Source organism: Euleptes europaea, chromosome 4 (assembly GCF_029931775.1).
Source record: "Euleptes europaea isolate rEulEur1 chromosome 4, rEulEur1.hap1, whole genome shotgun sequence".
NCBI lineage: Eukaryota > Metazoa > Chordata > Lepidosauria > Squamata > Sphaerodactylidae > Euleptes > Euleptes europaea.
In genome coordinates, this window is record NC_079315.1 from 70,643,659 (window position 1) to 70,667,272 (window position 23,614).

General features: G+C 40.9%; 1 protein-coding gene across 2 annotated transcripts in view; it reads right to left on the bottom strand.

Moving 5' to 3' along the window:
* Positions 1–22,734, bottom strand: part of KCNN2 (potassium calcium-activated channel subfamily N member 2) — a 102,856-nt gene extending 80,122 nt beyond the window's left edge. Inside the window, exons 1-2 of one of the 2 annotated variants that reach the window (XM_056848543.1) lie at positions 21,610–22,734; positions 20,287–20,382 (exon numbers count right to left, since the gene is read on the bottom strand). In XM_056848543.1, the coding sequence (XP_056704521.1) occupies positions 20,287–20,382; positions 21,610–22,734 (1,221 nt within the window). The remainder of the gene's footprint in view (positions 1–20,286; positions 20,383–21,609) is intronic. The other variant, XM_056848544.1, reaches the window with a different exon arrangement.
* Between the last annotated feature and the right edge of the window lie 880 nt (positions 22,735–23,614).

A 23,614-nucleotide genomic window follows, 5' to 3' on the forward strand; every position in this document is an offset into this window, starting at 1 on the left:
TTGGAGAGGATCTGCAAAGAGGAGTGGGACAAAATACCTCCTGAGATGTGTGCAAACCTGGTGGCCACCTACAAGAAATGTCTGACCTCTGTAATGGCCAACAAGGGTTTTGCTACCGAGTACTAAGTCATCTTTTGCAAAGAGATCAAATACTTATTTCACTCATTATAATGCACATCAATCCCTGACTTTTGTCTTCTGGGTTTCTGGGGGTTTTCCTGTTGTTATTCTGTCTCTCACAGCTACAATAGACCTACCATTAAAATTATGGACTGGTCATTTCTTCGTCAGAGGGCAAACGGGCAAATTCAGCAGGGGATCAAATACTTTCCCCCCTCACTGTAATTACTGATTTAAATCTTACTCTCACTAAGGTCTAGACAATGAATAATGGCAATAAGTATTCAAATCATAGGGCTGGATCCAAAAAATCACAAGGGGAAGGAAGACACCAGATTGAAACTTTCATTCAGAGATTTCACACTATCCCAGCCTGAACTGAACAAGGACTTGGGGCTTTTATCTCACTATGAGTGTCATCTCTGCAAAATCTGGCTCTCCATTCATGACAGTTGTTAAGTAGTTTGGCACAACTGGTGAATAGTCTGTATTTTTCTTGATTCCACTAGAATTTGATGCAATTACATTTCACCCTATAAGTCCTGGATTTCATGGACCATTGAATCTCCTCCTGTTTGTCTACAATAAAATTACTGCATAGTGAGAATGTACTCACCACATCTGAAGAAGTGAGTTTTAGTCCATGAAATTTAATGATGAAATAAACTTTAGTTAAGGTTGGTGAACACTTACAATAATCAAAGTAGATCTATAACCGTAAATTTACTACCACACTGTGCAATTGTACATATTTCTTCCCTTTTATTTTGTATATGTATAACATGAAGCAGTGCTTATTTTCTTCAGCAAAACAAAGTGAGGGTGTCCAGGGTCAAGCGCCTGTAGGGTTGCCAGGCCCATCTTCACCAATGGTGGGAGGTTTTTGGGGTGGAGCCTGAGGAGGGCAGGGTTTGGGAAGGGGAAGGACTTCAATGCTGTAGAGTCCAATTGCCAAAGTGGCCATTTTCTCCAGGTGAACTGATCTCTATCAGCTGGAGATCAGTTGTAATAGCAGGAGATCTCCAGCTAGTACCTGGAGGTTGGCAACCCTAAGTGCCTGCCTGGAAGCCATCTGACCTGGGACACCTGACCTCAGAGTAACTTGCAGGGGGCATAGTTCAGGACTGCTCAGTATCTCTGGGCAGGTGCCCAGCACTGGGGCATGAAAGCACGTGCTGACTGTAAATCACAGTGAGCCCTAAGCCATTTTAGACATGCTTTGTAGCCAGGACAATTTTATACAGCTACTATATACTCTTTAAAGGTGAAGAAATTTTTTAATTCGTAAACTGCTTTATAATGACAGTTAGCAGAGCAGGTCTGCGAGGATACTTCCAATGTAAAGCAATACACTGACAGCTTAATGTTCTCTAGCAACACAAGCACGGCTAACTTGAGTAGAAATGAATGCGTTTGCAGCAGTACCTGTTGTGTGCATAGATATATGGACATAACAACATAAATGCAGTAAGCAATGTTGGCATAAGTAAATCAATCATATTAATGAACACTTCTGAGGTTGCTCAAATGAAAACTTTACCAGCAAATTAACTCGATGCTAGCTGCCTGTCCTAGAAGTTAATATCTTCATGTCTTGCACGGTGTCATGCAATTATTTTTTTTGTCACTGCAAAGCCAGGGGCGAAGGTTTAGAACCTTTCTCCTGGCATTTAGTTTTCTATGTTCAGGGACTTTTTTAAAAAAATGTAGGAATATTTAGTCATGTGAGCAGTTTGAAACAGTACAGCCCAGACATAGATTGGCCATATCAGTGAGAATTAGGGTATAGTTTTAAAAGCTGCACGGAAATGAATGGAGTTCACATAACAGACATTAAAATTTAATCTTAAGAATCTCTTGAACAAAAAAAATGTTATTTAACTGCTTAGCAAAGAAAAATGAGATTTTAAAAAATCTTTAGCATCTCAGTACAGGATATGAATCATGAGGACATAACCATTTATATTTTATTAGGACAAGAATTCCATCATTCTTATTAGGTCAGATAAAACACACATGCTCCCTCTGTTAGTTTTAATATAATGCCTTAAGTTCCATCATAGTAGCAAGCTGCATATTCAATTATTCTGAATTAATAGAATATAATTAGAATCAACTAATATCATGTATTCATCATGCATCTGTAAAGTGGCATCTCTCCAATGAAAACTTATTTGTGACTCAGTAAACTTAGCAGCTCTAAGAGTCTTTGCTGCAGCAGTCTTAAAAGGCTACCTCTCTGGGATTCAGAATTATGAGCTCCCACTCAATAACACTGATTAAAATCAGAACAACACACATAACTACATGCTGAAGGACTAGGGGGAAATCTGCTCTTGTATCACACCTGGCTGCATGTTTATAGTGTATGTTAAATGATAACTTATCTGTCTTGAACAATTTTGAGCATGTTCCTTTAGTGCTAAAGATACCAAAGAAGGGCAAGAGGGAAAAATGCAGGCCTCAAAAGGAGCTGGGTTATATTTATTTTTGTGAAGTTTTATGAAAGAAGGGGATGGGGACTTCTAATGTCTGCTTAATTAGGTAGCTCTGCACAACCTTATGGTAGCTGACTTAAACTGAATCTCAGAGGGTAGCGAGCAACTTCCACTTAAAATGATGGAAAGCTGTAAGCCTGGAAGAGATTATAGCATTTGACTCTGTTGGCAAAGGCTGATAACGATGTATTTTTTTACATCTATTTTTTACATTTACAAGTAAAGCTTCTACAGCCATTTTTTTAATCTAACCTGTACTGTTATATTGTGTCTTGTGATTTACAAAACACTCTCACAACAGCTTATGGTGGAAAGGGTGGTTTCCTGGACAGAGTGTTGGATGTGAACTTGCATGTATTAGGTTTCAATCCTGTCTCATCTACATACTTAAATAGTCTTTTATGCATGGGCTGGATCTCCCTGCTTGGACCTGGGTTCATTGCACTTTAAAATAACCTGGGTTGCGAGAAACTGTATGCATTGGCTTGAATGATCAGGGACGAAACTGTGTGCCAGTCGAACTATGAATACAGAAAAACAGTCTCCCAAGCTCAAATCAAGTCCCACCCCTTTAAACGCTGCTCCTTAATTGGCTTACTTTGCATTGCTCCACGTGAGAGAAGATTTCCTTTTCCCCCAGACCCAACTGCCACATAAAAAAGCATTTTAAGAACAAAAAACGGAGCTACCTGAAAGAAGAGGGGGGAGAAATCCAAGCCTCGTTTTAAAAAAGCCTTTCTTTTGCTCAGAAAGAGCTCCGAGGTAGCAGGAAGCACTTGAATCCCCGCCTCTTTACACACTGCTTTGTAATTGGCTGTGAGAGAAGCCAATCTTCTGTTTTCCCCTCTGCATGCTGCTTTGAAGAGGGGGGTGGAAAAGGGTGGGGCGTGATGGCGAGGGGAAGCTCAACCGAGAACAGAGTATGTATGCTCTGTGACTCTGGAATGAGCCAGGATGAACGGTTTAATTCGAGCCAGAAGAGGAATGGGAAAAGCCAGATTTGTTTTGCATTGAAACAGCATTGAGCTTCCAAGGAATGAGGTGTCGTGCATACTGAAAAATTTGATCCTGGCTGAAATGGGGAATAAAGGAGGTTAAAGTGACCATGCATCAATGACCAATGAGTAGCCCTCGCCAAGCCATTCAGTCTCACAGCTTCCATTACCCATCTATAAAATGGGAATGTATGATAATTATATTATGGGAGTAACACACTTAAACTGGTGGTAACACACTTACTGATAATGCTTATTGTCTTTGATCTAGATACATGCAAGCAGAGTGTTTCTAACTGAATGGATCCTTGCTGCTTCCTCTTCAAGCTGCAGCCTTCTGTACAGCTCAAAAACAAATCATTCCTGGGGACTGGGGGACCCATAAGAATGGCATAGGAAGTGTTGTGTTTCTGCTAGAAAGGAGGCTGTAGCTGAAAGGAGGACTTGATGGAATTCAGTATCCAATCTTATATAACACAAATCATTTTCACAAGGTTGGGGGGGAAAGGGCCATTTGTTCTTTTTGAAAGGAGATTCTTTGAAATGTTGATACTTGCAACAATACTTTTAAAATACTGGTACTTATACTATGATGCTTTAAAAGGTACTCAAGTAACTTCTACAAGAAATTGACAATGATAATTTAAAAAGAGCCACTGTAGTTTATATCTGAGACTATTGGAGAAATTCAACAAGTTGTCTTGAACCTTCCATAACCAGTACTATTTTTCTTTAACCACATAATTGTTTAATAGATTCATTCCTTGCCTTTGTACAATTGGAACACAATGTCATTTTCAATCATAATTAAAAAGATAATAAACAACACATTAAAAGACAAAAAAATCAATAAAATCACTAAAACCACATTAATACTGAATCTGATAAGATTATGCAGCAGGCAGTGGGATGGAGGGCAGTCAATAAAAACTAATAAAAGGCTGGGGGGGGACAGCATTTTACTTGGTACCAAGACCTCAGAAGTCTTGGTGACAGGAAAATTGACATGGGGAGAGCTTCTGCAATTTAGGTGCCACAACAAACTATGTCCTGTTCCTAACAGCCATCTACCTCACCTCAGAAAGTACTAACAGCTTAACTGCTGGGCCTGTGTATATAGGATGAGTCCACAAACCATTCAAGGCTTTGTAGATAATATCAAGCACCTTTCATTGCACACATAAGCAAACAGAAGCTGTACATTAATCCTAAAAGTCAATCAGTCAACATTATGATCAAGAGACCAGTCAACATCAATTTAACAGCACAGTTTATATACAAATGTAAAATTAATATACGGAGATTAAAATCCATAGCTTTATTGTGCTGTAATTAATTATACATAAAAGTTATTCTCTGCTTTCTTATGGACAAAGTCTCAGCACAGAATTTGGCCACTTTAAAGGAGGTCTCATTGGAGCAATCTGCAAGGAGGAGATATGCGTAGAATTTTTCAGATCTTCCTGGGAACCTGGGTAGAGGCGAGATATGTGGACCAGATGTCCTCATAAAATGGACAATATAATAAGACATGTTCCACTGTTTTGACTGTTGACAGTAGGGGATATGCAAGTATTTATCTTCCAGTAGCGCTGAGGACAGGCAATTAAAATGAGCTACGGTGAAAGCTCTGCAGTATTTGGAGAATAATCCAGAAGTATGAACTGCACTGGTATTTAATTTAAGAAATTTTTATCAATATGAATATCCATACTGCTAAAAGAAGCATACTGCTAAAAGAAGTTCAGGTATTGCACAGTTCTTGTTCTCAAGGCTTAAGAACTCCCTTTAGCTGTGTCCTGTAGGCTGAAAGATCAAGTACTGCACAGTTTCTTGGAGCTTTGAAAATCAGTATTTGGGAGCTTTTGAGCAGCTCTTTTCTCAGTCTTCAGGTCCTGGACAAAAATTAGATGAAATCTGAGAGGCAATTGAAAACAATAGGACAATTATAAAGTGCATCAGTGCACATGTGCCAATCTTATGAAAATCTTATGAAACCTCTTTCTGACTATATGTTACTCTTCCTACACACTTGACACTGAGAGACACTGTCCTTCAGTGTTACTACTCTGAAGATGCCTGCCACAGTTGTGGACGAAACATCAGGAAAGAAAATTCCAAGACCACGGTTACACAGCCCGGATAACCTACAAGAACCAATGAACTCTGACCGTGAAAGCCTTCGACAATATCTTATGAAAAAGGCTAGAACTCTGGGAAAACATTAGCTTTATTTGTTGAGTCTGACAAAACTTCTATATCAATACAATTCCAAATCAAGCTAAGGATAGTTTACCCATAACTATACTTGAATTTCTATATGTTTAAATCTAAATTTATATGAAAATAACATAATCTTATTTTGCTTCAAATTATATATAGTTTTCAAGTGTAGGAACATATTATAAAAATACATTTTATATTAATTGAACAACTAACATGGTGTAAATGGTTCTCTACACAAAACTTTCTATTCTGTATGAAAGCAGTCCAATGCCGTCCACAAGTATGAGCTTACAGAAACAAACAAATGTGAGAACATCCAGGAATACGAGTCATATGCACAAATAAAATGAAGATGCAATAAATAAATTTTATACTTTACACTTTGTTCCTTATAAGTCCTGTAGAAATCATAAATGATGATGTTTTTGTGCCCTTTTACAAAGTATAGTTCATCACAGCTCAATTATTTCCAGAAAATAATTAACTATATTTGATGGCAAAACAACTCTTTTCAGTGTAATTCTAACCATGTGAAAAGTGCCTCTGCCCTCATGTCACATTATTGCTTACAATACAAAATAGCACTGGGTGCTTTATTTTTCATAACAGGAAGGCTGCAATGCATTATTTGTAATTATGTGTTCAACCTGTGATTCTGAATTAAAATCGAGTGAAGTTGCTGTGAACTCTTTGACATCCTAAAGCCCTGCTCAAATTTCTCTCCCAGTCTGTAACTGGATCCTGTCAGTATTCTCCATTTCCTGTCTTGAACTGTAGTATAATATTAATGTGTAGCGTTCAACACTATTAGTTAGCTTCAGACTCAACCCATCCAGCGTAGCTCAAAAGGATGAGGGTAAAAATGTCCTTAGATGCTGGATGCCCTTCATCACATGAGTCTGTGACAGCAACTGTCAGCCGCTGGTGGTAAATCAAATATCAAGCTAAAGTATCAATCATTCTGCTTTTATGACTGCACTGGGAACAGCAGTAATTACAACTTGTTCAGTCTTCTGTTTTCAAATCTGACAAATACTTAAGGATGGTTCACACAAAACATTCTGTTCTCTTTGCAAGCAGTCCAACTGTCCACAAGTATGAGCTTAAATGAATAAGTAGCACAACGCACTGACTGGCTGACCAGCAGGCAGAGATTTCAGTGGTGTTTCTTTTCTGGCTCCCGCAGTTACGTGAGTTGCTACTGGCTACATGCCATTATCATAAATTTCCATGTTAAATTGTTCACATAAATGCCTAAAATTGAGTTATTTGGGATTTACTGGGATTTACATTCTATTAAAGATAGAATACTCCTCCTCAGATTATACAGAACTGAAGTGCTGTGCTCTTGTATTTTTTTAGTCCATCTATCATATTAGTGGAGTTACATTTTTAATGTTCCCTTCTCCCAGTATTATACTGTAAGATGGCACATGGAGACCACTCCTTTCATGGCATGGTTCAGACCGAATGAAAAACCATGGTTTGTTGCTTTGTGAATAAGCCTGGCGGAGTCCACAGACTCCCTTTTTTCTAGCCTTGGCCATCCTCATCCCATCACACATAGCCCAACAATTAAACTTCTGCTTCCATGACAAGCCATAGGTTATTACAATTTGCCTTCTTCCCTCCAACCTGGGATTTTAATCTCCAGTTTCATCAGCCTGAAACATGCCTGTGTCTAACAATACAATTTCCGTCTTGGAGATGACTGTATGTTCAGATTCCTATTTGGATTTAAAACCGCTGTGTGCTTAAAAAACTATGAGTTACTACTAATAATGTTTTAAAAATAAAATATTCAACATTGTACGCTGTTTATGTTGCCTGTATCTTAAATCCCATTTATCAATTTCAGTTCATTTGGGATTGTAACAAAAATAATCAGGATTTATGTGTACAATAATTTGGGAGAAATTTAGCTAGGTAAATTTTTAAAATATAGCTTTAAGAAATTAATAGTTAAATTTCTGTGATCCGCCTACTAAATCTGCCATGTTATTTCGTTCATAATTATCATAAATGGCCAGGTGAAATTCATGCATTACAATTTTAATCATTTCTTCATTTTAATATTAATAACATATTACAAGTAACAGGTAATCTAATTATGATCCACTGCAAGCCCAGGTCCTTAAGGTCTGCCTGATGTGGGAGTAAATTATAAGAAATGTCTCAAGTTTCAGCATCTGAAACCTTCTGTAAGGTGAGCAAGCAGAGGAAAAAAGGTCTTATTCTACATTAATCTACTGGTTTGAGGTAAGCCCAGAGGGCAAGGGACATTGTGAGGGTGCCATTTATCAGTTGTAAGGCATTAATAACAGTGTATTGTCTGGGAACAAAACAGCATGATTCCAGGTGGCATAAACATCTGCCAGTTTCTCTTGTGGGATACTGTTTGGTCCCTCCACCCCTGCTTTTGTTTTTAGAACCAAGGATTTCTCATCAAACAAGGAAATAACATTAATTCCAAGAGATACCTGTTGCTGAGTTACCGATTCTATAAGTAGCTACAACTCTTTCCACCAACATTAAAGATTACTGCCCTGAACCAGAAAAAAACTATATTTGCAACAGAGTAGTTCCACCATATAGGGTGTTTTTTTTGTTTTTGTAAATCCAAGTTTTAAAGCCCTGTTTTGAACTGTATACTGTCTTTTGACCCATTAATGTCAGTTATTTTTTCCTATGTGCATTGCGGACCATGCACACATATTGCTTATTTTTATTTCTTTATATTGCCTTGTACTGGGCACCATCCCAGATCTCTCTGTTCCCCAACTCACACAACGGCAAATTGTTCCCACAATTGCAGAGGCTTTCTTCCCTCAAACACTGAACAGATACTAACAGCTTACTTGCTCTGCATTCAATTTAAGTTATATTAGCACAGACTAACAAGAAACAGTGTTTAATTCTGAATGTAAAACTTGAGGTAAACTAGTGACAGGTGATAAAAATATATTATGTTCAGAGTAAAAAATTTTTTAATTGACATTGGTTGTTGCTAGGCAGTGGAATCAGAAAGCCACCCCTAAGATACATGATTGGATATCAAAAATAAAAGAGGTCTAAATTTTAGTGAAGTTAACTGCTTACCAAAATAATAATGCTATTAATAGTGTAGACCTTTTATGGACAAGAACGATTCAAAGAACAGAGATGTCCATTTTTTAAGAAGATATAGTTTTGAAAACTGGCCTCAGTCCTTCAGTTCTGGAGGAGGAGAGTTGAGTGGTTGTGATTGGGGAGAAACTGCTATTTTGTTCATTTTGTTCATTCCTCCATCCCAGAAATTCCTCATGGAATTTCCAGAAAGCTTATCAATCTTAATTCCAATTTAATATAGATTCTAATAAGAGGCGCATGAAACAGAATTCCAAATTTGAAATGTATTGTGGTTTGCCATAACATTGTACAACAGGAATAGAAAGTTTTCCAGTAGTGCAATAAAGGGCTTTCCTAGCTGACTCAGGACAATACTACTATCGACATAGTAAACCTGGTTTTACACCATGTGAGGCTAGATGAGTGGGTGTGAAGACTTTTTTGTTTTGTTTGGCATTCCCTCACTAACTCTTATTAGCCCTCCACCCTTTGTGTGTTTTATGACTTTATATATTTTATGTCATTATATTATGTTTCATTTTATTAGTTTCATATACATGTGTGTGTGTCTTAAATGCTTTTTAATGTCTCAATTTTTTTGAAGTTCTCCACCTTGGAGATCCTGAATTGAGTGGAAAGACAGCATAGAAATGTGTTAAGGAAGCTCCAATTTCTACCTTCCATCTTGTCTTGAATGAGTCAGTAACTATTAGTTGAATCAGCAGTATGTCATTGGCTTAAAAACTTAGGGAATTCTTATGAATTTTGCTTACCCTACACACAAACAATGGAGTGGTTTTTTAAAATTGGTTTATCTATCATACTAGTTTATACATCTTACTTTGTTCTATGCTTAACAATTTCTGTCTCAAGGGACTATTGATCCTAACAGATTTTAATCTTACCTCAATGGCTCATGAGATATAGGTGATAACATTTAGAATCCAGCAAGAAACTTGGGAACATTTTTAGTTTATATACTTGTTGTCAATAAGAGGTGGCTGATATGTGATTACTTGAAGGCCATTCTTGAAGTGCTCTATCTTGCCTCTATTCTTTTACCTTGTGCAGGTAAAGCTGTGTGGTTAAACTGTACACAGACCTACATAGTTGTGATAATCCACCATCAACTATGCTTTGCATGTTACCTAGATCCTTCAATCTGGTGCTTACTCAGGATCTTGCCATAGCTCAGGATCTTGCCATTGCTGCAACAGGCAAATATGCTCAATGGAGAATGAAATATTGATGACCAACAAGGTTCACAACATGCAGTTTTCTGGGTCTACTATTCTGGTTGAACAACAAATAACTAGAAGTCCTGTTCATCAACACTATCTAGTGACAAGATTAGATCCCTACTGGTAGGATTTGACTCTTACAGTTAGAAAAAAATAATTGGAAACACATTATACAGGAGCATCAGCATATACATGAACTCCCTGTTGCATTTTTTTACCTTAAAGAAACCAAGGCAATTTGTACCAAAAATGCCTTTTTCAGTTTCCCAGATCTGTAAAACTGTTTCATATCTAAAAGCTCTCTTTAATACAAAAAATCCATTCTCTGCCACCAAACTATTTTACATGATAAAAAGTATGAATCACACCAAAGGGAAATCATAGAACAATAAGTTAGCAATTTGACTGTGAAGATCTAACATCAATATGGTTTTCAGCACTGAACATCTCTACTGTACTCTTCAGATTTGGTGCAATTCATATTATTCTTGAAAAATTGCTACCCCTTCTTGTTCTTCCAAAAATATCAAGAGTCAAATTACTGAAAGCTTTGTATAAAATATTATGTAATATATACAAATGATCAGAACCAAAAGCCCCTTCTTAAATACAATACATAAAACCTAAGGGCCTAAGCTGAAGCAAACTTCCTTGGAAGCAAGTCCTAATGAGTCATTTGGTGTTTCATTTGGTAATCTCAGTGTCATTTGGTAAACTCAGCTGCCCATTGCACATTAATGCATATGAGAAAGAATGGATAGCCCACTTCTTCACTGTGCAATAGTGTTGGGAGATAACAATGGGAAGAGAATGCTTGTCTCTTTCTTCCCCCATAAACTGTCCTCCCTCTGCCCAGAGTTATAGATTTAAATTTTATTTTTGACTCTAGAACACCATGCAAAAGAAAATGTCTGGCAGGGGTGAAACAGCAGGTGGAGCTAAGCATCGTTCCCCTTGCCCCATCTCTTCTCCAGATTGCCGCTCCTGATTCTACTTTTCAGACAAGAAGCAGATTGTCACGATTGTCTCGCATATATTAATGTGTATTGTGTGGTTTATTCCTGGCTTTCTAGTTTTGCTTAACACATTCTCACCCCATTCTTCTTTCACCCCATTTCCTCCTCTTTCCCTTTAGCCTCACATCAACTTAAGTCTAGGTGGCGATAAAGTGAGTGCCCAAGATCATCCAGCGAGTTTCAAGGCAGAGCAAGGATTTTAAGCCAAGTCACTGCAGTTCTAGTGTGACACTTTAACCACCTCACTGCACTCTTAGAACTGCCGACTTAAGTTTCTTTCTTTTTTTTTAAATGAAAAGTTACATCACAAACATTTTAAACTGATAATTAACAGGCACATGCTTCAACATGTACATCAGCACTTTCCCTTATCCTTTCCACAGCCCCTTCCCCCATCCATTCATTGAGATCTGGGAACCACTAACTGAGTATTCTGTGCTGTGGAATGGCCACAGGCAGAAGCAAAGAACGGCAAAAGCCTATGTGCCTTCAGAAGCACTTTAGGCTTGCGCTTAAATACTCTGGATCAATGTCAGCATCCTAGCATACATCAGAGTCTTTGTACAATCCAGAATACCCTGTATATCAAAAAATAGTCTATTTGGTGCTGTTATTTTGAACCAACAATCCTTTTTCACATGGGTAGAATCCCATCCATTGTTACATTGAATCTTTTAAGGCTATTTCATAGTAATGTGCATGGCAGATGCCTGTTTTTTATCATGGCATAACCCCACATATAATACAGCAGAAAACTGGGGCAGTGTGGCTCCCCAAAGCCTATTCTGCACAATTAAAGTGTATTCATCTTGCATATTAGGGGTACATTCTGAGTGCAAGTAGCATAACTGTAGTGAACCCATAACTGTAACTATGGAGCATCCTCCAGTTCCAGATGACAAACATAAATTAAATGTAAAGCAAAATTTGAACATTCATGGTGAAGGTGACATCTGAATAATCCATTTACTTTTTGGTTGTACATGTGCAAATTAGAAGAAGAATGCTAATCAAATGAATTATTTACATGTAAATAATTATTTATATGTAAAACCAGAACAATCACCTCCTATCAAAGGCAAATGTTTATTAGCAAGCTGTTTAATTACCGAACCTGGGTTTTTAATCAAGAGGAAGGTTCTTAGTGTGAATTCAATGTGGATAAACATTCATAAAGGCTCTGTCCCTGTGGCAGTGGAGAACTGGGAACACTGGAACATGTCCTTCTTAGGTGTAGTTATAATGAGAACCGGGTGAAGATTCTAGGCCCTCTTCGATGACAGCTCATCCCAAAGTTCCAGACAATCTCATTCAGCAGCCTCATATAAATACTGAATAGCATGGATGACAAAGTGAATCCCTGTGGTATTTCACAAAACAAGAGATCAACCCATTGATTTTGCCCTTTTGGCAGAAATTCATTGGGTTTGGTCTGACAAAGACCAAAACCACTGAAGAGCTGGTCCTCTAACACCAACTCCATATTCCAACCAATGAATATGGAATTGTCAGCCGTATCAAAGGCCTCTGACAGCTCTAACAGTATCAACAGAGATTATTGCAGCCTGTCTACTTTAAATTGGTGATCATCTGCCATAAAGCCCAAGCCATCTCATTTCCAAACCCAGACCTGAAACATGACTGAAATGGGCTGATCTGTCATCCAGGAACCCCTGGAGGCTTCCCCCCCAAAAAACAGCAGATTGGGCTGTAATTGGCTACCTCATCTTTAACCAATGAAGGTTGTTCGTGCTGAGGTATAGTAACTGCTTCCTTCAAAGGTCTAGGAAAACCCCTCAGTCAATGAGGCATTAACAATTGTAAATGTTAATGTTCCAATACCTTTTCCTGGAAAGATTTTAAAAGCCAGGATGGGCACAGTTCCAAAGCACAGAAGGCAGTTCTCACTCCTCAGCATCCACCAGCAAACTCAACTTGAATCTGTCAACAGAAAAAGGACATGCAGATGCATCTGCTACCTTGGGTACTGGATCTACTCTCAGCTTGACCCACAAATAAGAGTGGATGAGTGATATTCTATCAACAAAAAATCTTGCAAAACCATCACAGATAGGGGCCAGATTTACGTCATTAGCTAGGTCAGGCTTAGGTGTTATCAATTAATGAACCACCTTGTACAGCTGAGCTGGGCAAGTTTCAGCTGACTCAATGGTGGTGGAGAAAAACTCTTTGCCACCATCACTGCCACCTCATAAGCCTACAAATGGGCTCAATAGAGTGCTCTGTCTGATTCATCCCAAGTCTTCCGTCAGCAGCACTCCAGTTATCTCCCAATCTACTGGATATCCCACAGTAGGTAAGGATGCCTCTTAGCCCCCCCACCCAGATTGTTCAATCTCTATATAGATAATACATCTTCTAATTTTCCTGAGTCCACCCATCTGCCTAAATTGGCCAAGTTCAGTGTTTTTAACCTTCATTATGCAGATGATGTGGTTCTTCTTTCCTATATTGAAGAGGGACTCCAAATATCATTAAGAATTTTCTCACATTACTGTTCTAAGAAGGGTTTATTACCTATAAGAAGTCTAAAGTTACAGTCTTCTCTAAGAAAAGGGAAATTCCCTCTTTTTAGCTGGCTCTTGGATGGTCTTATGCTTAATCAGGTCAAGGAACGTAGGTATTTGGGTGTCTTGTTTGAATCTAATTTATCTTGGAATACTCACCAAGCTTTAGCATCCAAAAAGGTCAGACTTAGTGCAGGAGAACTTTTAAATTTATTTTATTCTAAAGGCAGTCCCTGCTCCTTGAAAATATGCTTTGTAATTGGCTGTAGCGCTTACTGTGAGAAAAACATAACCCTCCTCCCAGCTCCCCTTTCCTGCACTTTGGCTTATGCATGGAAATGGGGACGATTTGACTCAGGCTGATCTAAGAGGAGATTGAAGAATCACGTTTGTCCTTGTTCTTTAGGTAAAATCAATACCTCTTTTCATATTCTTTTTGAGAGGATCTTGGAGGATCTTACAGCATCTTTTATTACTCCTCATCTAGCTTACCATTCTGAATTTTCAGTCTCAGATGCTTTGGATTTTTTTTGTGATACTTGAATCTGTCAATAAAACTTTAGCAGTAGCCAATTTTTTTAAAAAATCCTTTCATCCTTTAAGTTATGGCTATTTCTGCTTCTCAAAAGCATTGTCTCATGGAGCTTTGATGACAGAAATGAAAGAATATCCCACAGTTCTCTTGTAAACCATGGAGTGGGGCAGAGGCTACCACAGTGTGGGGGAGGATGCTGAGGTACAATCTTGTTGATGGCCTCAGGCTACCCATTTTTCAATGCAGCTACAAGAATCTCCACAGAGTTACTGGGTGGGATCACAGAATTTCCGCAGAGCCACCTGGAATCCAACAGGATCCATTTGTCTCTGAGGATGGACGATTCTAAAATATCTACTGCCTCTGAAGGGATGAGATAGCAAGCTCATTCATGCCTTCAGAAGGCCAACCATTACAAGGGCTAAACTTTCATTACTCTAACTAGATCACCAGAAAGCTGCTTGTTACAGAAAAGAAGGTCCAACTTTTCTATGAGTTGGGCCCATGACAAGCTGAAACAGTCCTATGACTGTCATGGTGACCATGAAGTCCTGAACTTGGGCTTGACAAGGCATCTGTTGCAGGTATACTGACATTTCCTTGAGATTCTCAACACCAAATTCATCTCTGTCAGCTCAGCTAGGCCAACAAGCTGACTGTAAACCAAAAGGATCCCTAATTGGGATCTTGGCACCCACTGCAAAGTACATACAATCAAAGCTGGCCTCTCTCAGCAATAGATGTCTACTAACATAGACTCACAGAAAAGAACTGCAACTTCCTACCCCATCCTCCAGTTCAAAGTTAACGAGGGACTTCATACCCAACTGGGATCAATTGTGCCAGACTAACAATATTGGATTCATCCAACCAGGTTTTAGTCAAGTAGGCCAGACCCACCTGTTCCTCATATAAAAGGTCAGATATTACAGATATGTTATTTTTCAGAGACCTGGCATTGCTCATCAGTGACAAAGTGAAACCAAACAATAGAGTCTCCCCACTACATTTCCTCAGATGGGACAGAAATTCAACATGCAATGAGTACCATCAATACCTGCTGTTTCGTGCATATCGCGCACATCTTAAAACATTAAAACTATAATACAGTTGACTTGTTTAGGCATTGCTAACAAGTAATAGTTATTTACCTCCAATGAGTTGCTCTGAAATAAATCCACCTCTTCCTAATGCTTATCTGAGGAGGGAAAGCAGCATGGTGTAGCCCGATCTAATCAGATCTTGGAAACTAAGCAAGGTCAGTACTTGGATGGGACACCACCAAGGGAGACTCTGCAGAGAAAGGTAATGGAAAACCATCTCTGCTTCCCATTTGCCTTGAAAGCCCCTTGCTTGGATTGTCATAAGTCAGTTACGACTCGACATCACTTACGTACATACCCACATTTATAGTTTGATGCATGGGCCATAGCTCAGTGGCAAAAGGTATGCTTTGCCATATAAAATCCCATTCATCACCATGTTATGTTGAAGAAATAACCATGTCTGACTTCCTGAAAAGCCACTAAAACTCTGCTGTGGTGGAGGCACTGTTGACCTGACTCACTATGAGACAAATATCCTCACTGGTCTTCCTACCACAGACCGTTTAGAGCATTGTAATTATCTTTCTCTGAAACCTGACTCAAACTGAGTTACAATGATAATAAAAACAATATACAATTAAAAACATTAAAACTAACAAGCAGATCTAACAGTTAAAAGACTGTTACTGAATACATGTGACTGGTTTAATGAAGCATCAGAACCATTACCAAGTTGTGGGTAAATCATACCCCTTTTATAGAATTATAGTAGATTTCCATAAAATTAGTGATCTGGCTACAATACAGTATGAAACAGTGCCACTTGTGTTGCATGTTCATAATCAGAAGACCAGTTTCTCCCCCTTTAACTTGAACACAATGACATTGGATGTCATACAGTTTAAGATTTGCTAAGCCTATACAGATAAGTAATCAACGTGCCTCAACTGTTAAAAAGACTTCGTACCTAAAGCATACTTCCCAAGATGTGATGAGATTTGCATTCACATGTACCTGCAGCCATATGTTTATAACATGGAAGGAATAATTCATTAATTCTATACAAATAGTGTATTATCACAGAAAATACTGCCTGCATATTTTGCTCTGCATTAGCTCTGTTCTTATTACTCCGGCTATATTTTGTTTGGAAGCACTGGATTATGTTTTCAAATAGACCCTGCTTACCTTCTATGCTCAAAAAAGGGAGAAAAGGTATTACTCTATAAGGAAACATTATTTTATTCACAATAGTTTGCTTTTGGAAAAATGAAGTTTTTAACATGACATTAAAAAAGGCAGCAGTTCCACATTAGGCTTTTCTTCCTTGTCAGCATGTGTTTCTAGATATTCTTACTGAAGCAAAATGTATACCTCCCTCTGTTGGCCTAAAGCATGATCTTCATATTATGTAAAGTGCCTCAGGTAAAACATGTCCCTGTGTTAACTACTGAAACTCTGAAAATACATGATTTCCCCCCTAAAAGCGTATCTCAAGTATTTACAATGGCACTTCTTTGAAAATCAAAACAACTTCAAAGAGTTGCGCAACACTCCAAGGATCACATTTTGACAGAGATGCTATTTGGAAGAAAGTATCTGTTGCCAAATATTCTAAAAATATTTATTGGAGGTGAAAAATAATTAGTTTTAGAAATGGATTTAGAACATTAAGACTAGGCTGTGCAGAGTTATCAGTTTTTCACTTAATGTCACCCAACATAGAATAACACAGGTGATAGAACTGGAGAAATCGTGTGAACTGAATTAGCCATATACAACAAAACTAAACAACTTCTCAGAAACAGGTCTCACTGAGTTCAGTGGGGTTTATGTCTTAGTAAGAGCAGCTTTGCCCTGACCTGGATGGGACAGGCTAGCCTGATCTCGTCAGATCTCAGAAGCTAAGCAGGGTCGACCCTGGTTAGTAATTGGATGGGAGATCACCAAAGAATACCAGGATCACTATACAAAGGAAGGCACTGGAAAACCACCTCTGTTAGTCTCTTGCCTTGGAAACCCTACGGGGTCGCCATAAGTCGGCTGCGACTTGACGGCACTTTACACACACACACAAGAGCAGCTTCACAGTGTAATCATAAACAGACTTATATCTTTCTAAGCCCATTTTCGTCAGTGGGGTTAGAAGGGTGTAATTATGCTTAGAATGGTTCTGCTAAACTTCTAAGGGAGTGGTAATCACCTTTTAAATCCATTCAAAAAAAAAGTAGTCCTTCTCATCTATACATATCTCACATCCTTTTCCTTTATGCCTGGCCAGATTATGCCGTCAGAAAATGCAACCTGTGTGCAACATATGTTCATTAAAAAGATTCATTTGTGTCTATTCAAGCAACTTAAAATTCAAGTAATTTGAAAAGATCACCACATATTTTTACTACATATTTACTTATGCATGTATTTGGGGGAGGAAAGTTTAAATTGCTCAATGGAGAATAGACAAGGCTTTTGATATTTAGAGCTGTCCACAGTGCTGAAAAGAAAAGCCTGCACACTGTGAAGTTGATGGTTTTCATCTTTCTGTTACAAAAATTGAGCTTTCATATATATCTAGATAAACATGCTTTATCTGAGCTCCACCAGGATTGCATGCATGCTCCTTTACAATTAACTGGATTGTTAAAGTCTTCAACGAAGATAATTAAGTTTGGATAGTACTCATGTGGGCTTACATACCACCTTGAAAATACTCATTGTCAATGCTTAGAATGATATCACAGAAGTATTTGAACTTGCTATCAGTAAGATCTTTGATGAGCATGATACCAGGAAACCCATGGGGGGATTACTTAATGGATGACTTGCAAGATTTTCTGGAAACAGATGTTGCTTTCATTATTTATAACAAAATAAAACAGATGATATCTGGTAATTTCACAATGCACGATTACTTCCTTTAAAAATAAAACAACGTACTGCAACATAAATAGAGAAGTCATTTCCTGTTGTAACCTCATGTTAATTAAACCTTTTTCAGAGCTAACCTAGATAAAAGTAAAAGTAGAAACACATAGGCCACTTTGTCTTAAAATACAATGGATTGTCAAGGAACCGTCATGCCATCAATTCAAAGCAGAATCTGCATTATTGCACATGTAAGATTTCCCCCCAGATAGACTTATTATTTTAATATCAAAGAAAATAAATAAAAGCTATATAAAGCTAGTTACAATGTATTGAAGATCGCTGTAAATGAGCCTAGAAGTAGTTACAGAACTGTAACTTCAAGATAACTTTTATTGCATAAAATGTGTTTTAAAAATCAACAAGCAATAGTGTTAAGTTGCATTTCCCAACATCTTATTAGGTTCAAACACTATAATGTTCTGCTGCACTGAATTAAGTGGAAGACACTGATTAGCTGTAGACAAAACTCATTTTAAAACGCACTACTCTATCAAATGAATGTTTACTTTGACGTATCTTCTACTGTCTTCAGTGAGGTTTGTTACCAGGTTAAGTAAGCATAAGGACATAGATTCATTTTGGTTTCATTTGCCTCATCTTTATTCCTAAATAAAACTGTTCTATGCAATTGCTATACATGAACATTATGTCTAAAGGAATCTAGACTATGTTATTCAGATGTGCTCTGTCACTTAAGTTCATTTGGCAGTAAAACTTTGCTCATCTCCTTTTGTAACAAATAGTCTTTTTATTTACAGTAATGAAACTACATGATATTACTGTAATTCAAAAAATATTGCTGATTTACTGAAAATTAGTGTTTGAAAAGGTATTTTCATTACAAATACATTACAAATTCCAAGGGGAAAAGATACAAAAATTAAAAATCAATGGTAAATCATGTTTTTAAAATCATGTTTTTACATAAGTATTCCTACTGTTTCCATTTTTAAAAAATTAATGAACACATTCAGATTTCCCCCCACAAAAATCCTTTTAATAAGTCTTTTTATGTAAATAATGTATCTATCTGTTCAGGCTATTTCACAGGTTAGGTCAATCTACTTTATGACCTTGAACCAAAACCCATATATACTTCCTATATGAAAATACCAGCCTATTGCACATGGTGATATTTCCGTCCATGAATACATTACGTGTAAACATGCTGGAAAATTCTTAGTTTTTAAAATATATTCATTATTATCTTGACCACAGGATTTCTTTAATGTGTTTTTTAAATCACAATATTATATAGTAGAAGGCACCCTTCATATTTGACATTTTCCCTCCATGAAAATATGGCCCCATGACTGCAATCCTATGCACACTTACCTTGAAATAAATACCACTGAAATCAGTGGGACTTACTTCCAAGTAAACATGAATTCAAGAACAAAAGCATATACACTATCACTTCTGAAGTGTAAAGGTCTACTTCATCACAAGCAAAGGAGATGGGAAGCCACATTTCATAATTTATATATATAAATTATTCAGAGAGTATCTCCATAAACAAACAAAAATACACACACACCTCTCACCTGGAATCAAGAATGAACGTGTTCTTAGCTATTACAGTATTCTGATTGGTCGTTCTCAGAGGACTACAAACATTATAGACAATGATTAATTAAATACCAACCAGTATTTTCTTGGAGTTCTTTTTAAAAACTTTCAAAAATGGTCAGGTCTGCATTTGTATGTTAGACATTTAGCAAAGCACAACCAAGGTGACTGATGCCTCCACAGTGAATCATGTGATCCAGTGAGAGCATATGGATTAGCATAGCATGCAGTTATTGGAGAAGGACAGGCATTATAGCTCCCTCTCATTTACATTAATAAATCGCCTGTAAGGCAAGCAAAGCATAACTAGTACACGCAGACTACTGTTTCCAGGCATTGCAAACAACAATACAGGATGTAAGCAGTTTCATTGTTATATATTTAGTAAGAATGCATCAGCGCAGTCTGCTTAATTTCACAGAAATGTCCTTGAAGCACAGGTAGCAGCAAGCCTCAGATTGTTAAGTGGAACGTACCTGAATTTCTCTTGCGTGGTATACAATAATCAGACCAAGCAGAATGATTGTAGAGAGGCTAATAAGGCATTTTAGGGCTAATGAATACAGCGATTCCTGCAACAGAAAAATAGACACTTTTTACATTGATTTTTTAGTCCTTCATCCCAGCCAGCTCAGAGGGGAATACAGGCTATCTGTTGCAAGAAAAAATGCCAGTAGTCTAAAAGCAAACAAACAAAAAAAATCAAAAGTGGAAACTCCTCGTAGCAGATGAACTCAGTGCTAGAATGCTTAAGAGCCCGCCAAAGCAATGGGAAGTGTAAGAGTCAGCCTACAAAGTTACTTGCCAGCCTAGCAAAAGAGAGCATGTATTTTTTTTTAAATTGTACAGATCTAAAAGGTTGTGTGTAAGCTTGTGGGAAGGACCAAAATCCCCAGTACAAGGTATTTAAACAGTTGACTTTTTAAGTCATTTTACCAAGTTGTTATCTCATTCAGCCTGTATAATAAAGCGGCAAATTTAGCATACAGCTGTAGCTAGAAGCTGTAAGTGCAGACATGCCAGACGCTCTAACAGTGGAAGTGTATGCCGGGCATCTTAGCGACGGAGACATCCTTAGCATTCATATAGGGATAACTGGGGGAAACCTTAGGTTCACCTTGATCGCTTGTACAAGTGGGGATTTTTTTTTTTTTTGCGACCCTGGCACAGAGTAACGGGTGGAAAAGGCATTCTTGAACATCTGCAAGTGAGCAAGGCTGCGATCCACCCCCAACCAGTGGGACAGAAGAGCTAGTAGGTGAGAATCAAGCCATTCTCACCCACCGGCCAGAGAAGCCGCAAGGCTGCCCGGGCGGATCCAGCAGAGAAAAAGAGAAATCTGTGGCCGTTTATGCACGGGAGGTTTTGCAGCTCTGTAGATGCACATTTTCCCTATCCCAATCCTCAAAACTCTGCAAGGGGGCTTATTGGCCGTTTGTGCCGGGCAGGTTTCGCCTTGGATTTGCCCCTCTGCAGATACACATTTCCCCCCCATCTGAATTCTCCAGACTGTACAGGAGCACTTGTTGTTGAGTTTTCAGAACTGGCCGGGGGGGAAACGCGCATCCTAAAGATCAGCAAGCCCAAGACAAAACCTCCCGCGCCTAAAGGGCCAAGTGTTGAGTTTCGAGCCCCTGGACGGGGAAAACGGGCGTCTCCGGGGCGGCAAACCAACTTTCCGACGGGCGCAGGCTCCGGCTGGCAAGAAGCGTCGGGGAGCCAGTTCTGTGCCCCGCCTGGGGACGGGGACGGGCGGGGAGAGGGGGCGCGGGGGGGGGGGTCCGAGGCCCCGGGGGTACCTTGGTGTAGGCGCCCCAGGACAGCTCGGTCTCGATGACCATGACCACGATGCCGAACATGCCGAAGATGAGGGCGTAGTCGCTGAGGCGCTTGCGCTTCTCGAAGAGCGCCCGGCGGTGGCCCAACTTGTAGCCGATGTTCTGGTTCTTCTTCTTGCTCGACTTGCCGCCGTTGGTCTGGCTGCCGCCGCCGGCCGAGCCGTGCAGCGCCAAGTTGTTGGAGTTGTTGTGCTCGGGCTTGGCCACCACGATCTCCGGGCCGGCGGCGGCGGCGGCGGCGGCGGCCGAGGCGCTGGGGCTGGCGGGGGGCGGCGGCGGCTGGAGCGGCTGCGACTCGGCGTCCAGCTCGTGGAGGTTCCTGCGGGACGAGCTGAGGTTGCTGAGCGGCCGCATGACGCCGCCGTTGTACCTGCAGCTGCTCATGGCGATCGCCGCGAAGGGGTTGCCGTTGCTCTCCCGCCGCTGCTGCTGCTGGAGGGGGCCGCCGCTGCCGCTGCCGCTGCCGCTGCTGTGCGGGCTGCCCGCTTGCTGCTGCTGCTGCTGCTGCTGGCTATGGCACTGGTGGGAGTGGGAGTGGGAGTGGTGGGGCTGGGCGGCGTGGTGGGGCTGCCTGGCCGAACTGGCATGGCTGGAAGGGGTCAGCTCGCTCACGCTGAGCTGGCTGCCCTGGCGGGAGGAGGCGGCCGAGCCCGAGAGCGGCGACGAGCGCGTCCGGAAGGCACCCGCCAGCGGCGACGAAGTGCGGAGCAGCAGCGGCACGTTATCGCCCGCGCCCGCCGCAGCCCCGTAGAAGGCGCAGTGGTTGCACGGGAGGCAGGGGCTGGACTGCTGCTGCTGCTGCTGCGCCGCCGCCTTCTCGTGGCCGGCTGGCGGGGGCTGGTAATGCGGGTGTGGGCGCTGCTGCTGCTGCTGCTGCTGCTCGGAGCAGAAGCCCGGCTGGCACTGCAATGGTGTTTCCATGTCAGGGCTGTTAAAGCCGCAGGAGGGCCAGGCGCTGGTGCGCCCTGCGCAATGCGTGCTGGTCGGCGGAGGGGAGTCCTGTTGCCGCCACGACGGGCCCATCGCGGCTCCCGTAGAATCCAGCTGGCGAGTCCGATTGGTCGGGCGCACCAAAACAAGGGGCATCACGTCACCTGCAGGGAGGGAGGGAGACGCGGCGTGAGAAGAAGAGCGCGCGCAGGGGGAGGGGCCGCGCGAGAGAATCCCAGGAGCGGCGCGTGCCGCCGGGGCCAGTGACGCCGAGCCCCAGTGGGCGCGCGCCGCTTCGCCTCCCTCCTCCTCCCCCCACCACCACCCGCGCTCCTCTCTGTCTGCCCGGGGGGGGGGATCCCTCCTGCCACCGCCAGACACTCGCTGCGGTGCAGCCGCGGAGGGAGGCGGAGGGGGCTGTCCCCAGCACCACCCGCTGCTGGCTACGAGCGCCGCTCCGTCAGGTAAGGGTTATTCCGCTCCCCCTACCCTCAATCTGGGCGCCTCCGGAGAGTATAAAGCGGGGTTTTCCCCCTTCCAGTAATTACTCAGTCAATTGCCTAAAACCTTTTTGCCCATTAATAGATATCTTCCCCCCCCCCCCGGGACGTGAGAGTGGGGAACCTCATAGTGGCAGCTCTTAAACCCCGATAAAAAATAATAATAAAAGGACTAAATATGAATATAGCGTTGCACCGGTATGTGCAGAACATGAAGCCGCCCCAGGGCATTTCTGCAAAGTGTGACTGTGACGTGCATGCCACCGGTCGGGGCGGCTTCGCAGTGGCCCGCATGAATTAACGTCTCTCGCTAAGATGACCCCGATCGATCCTTCCCTCCACGGACCCAAACCCCGTGACATTAAACCCCATCCCGGCCGGCGACCGAAAAGGCACGGACGGCTTGCGCGACGCTGGCCGCTGGTGCAAACAGGTGTCGAGGTGACGTCATTGGGGGGGTGACCCTTTCCAAAGGACGGCGGCTCGCAATCCTCGAAGCGCCGAGTCGTGCCCCGCCGGCCCCTGGAGCGTCACGT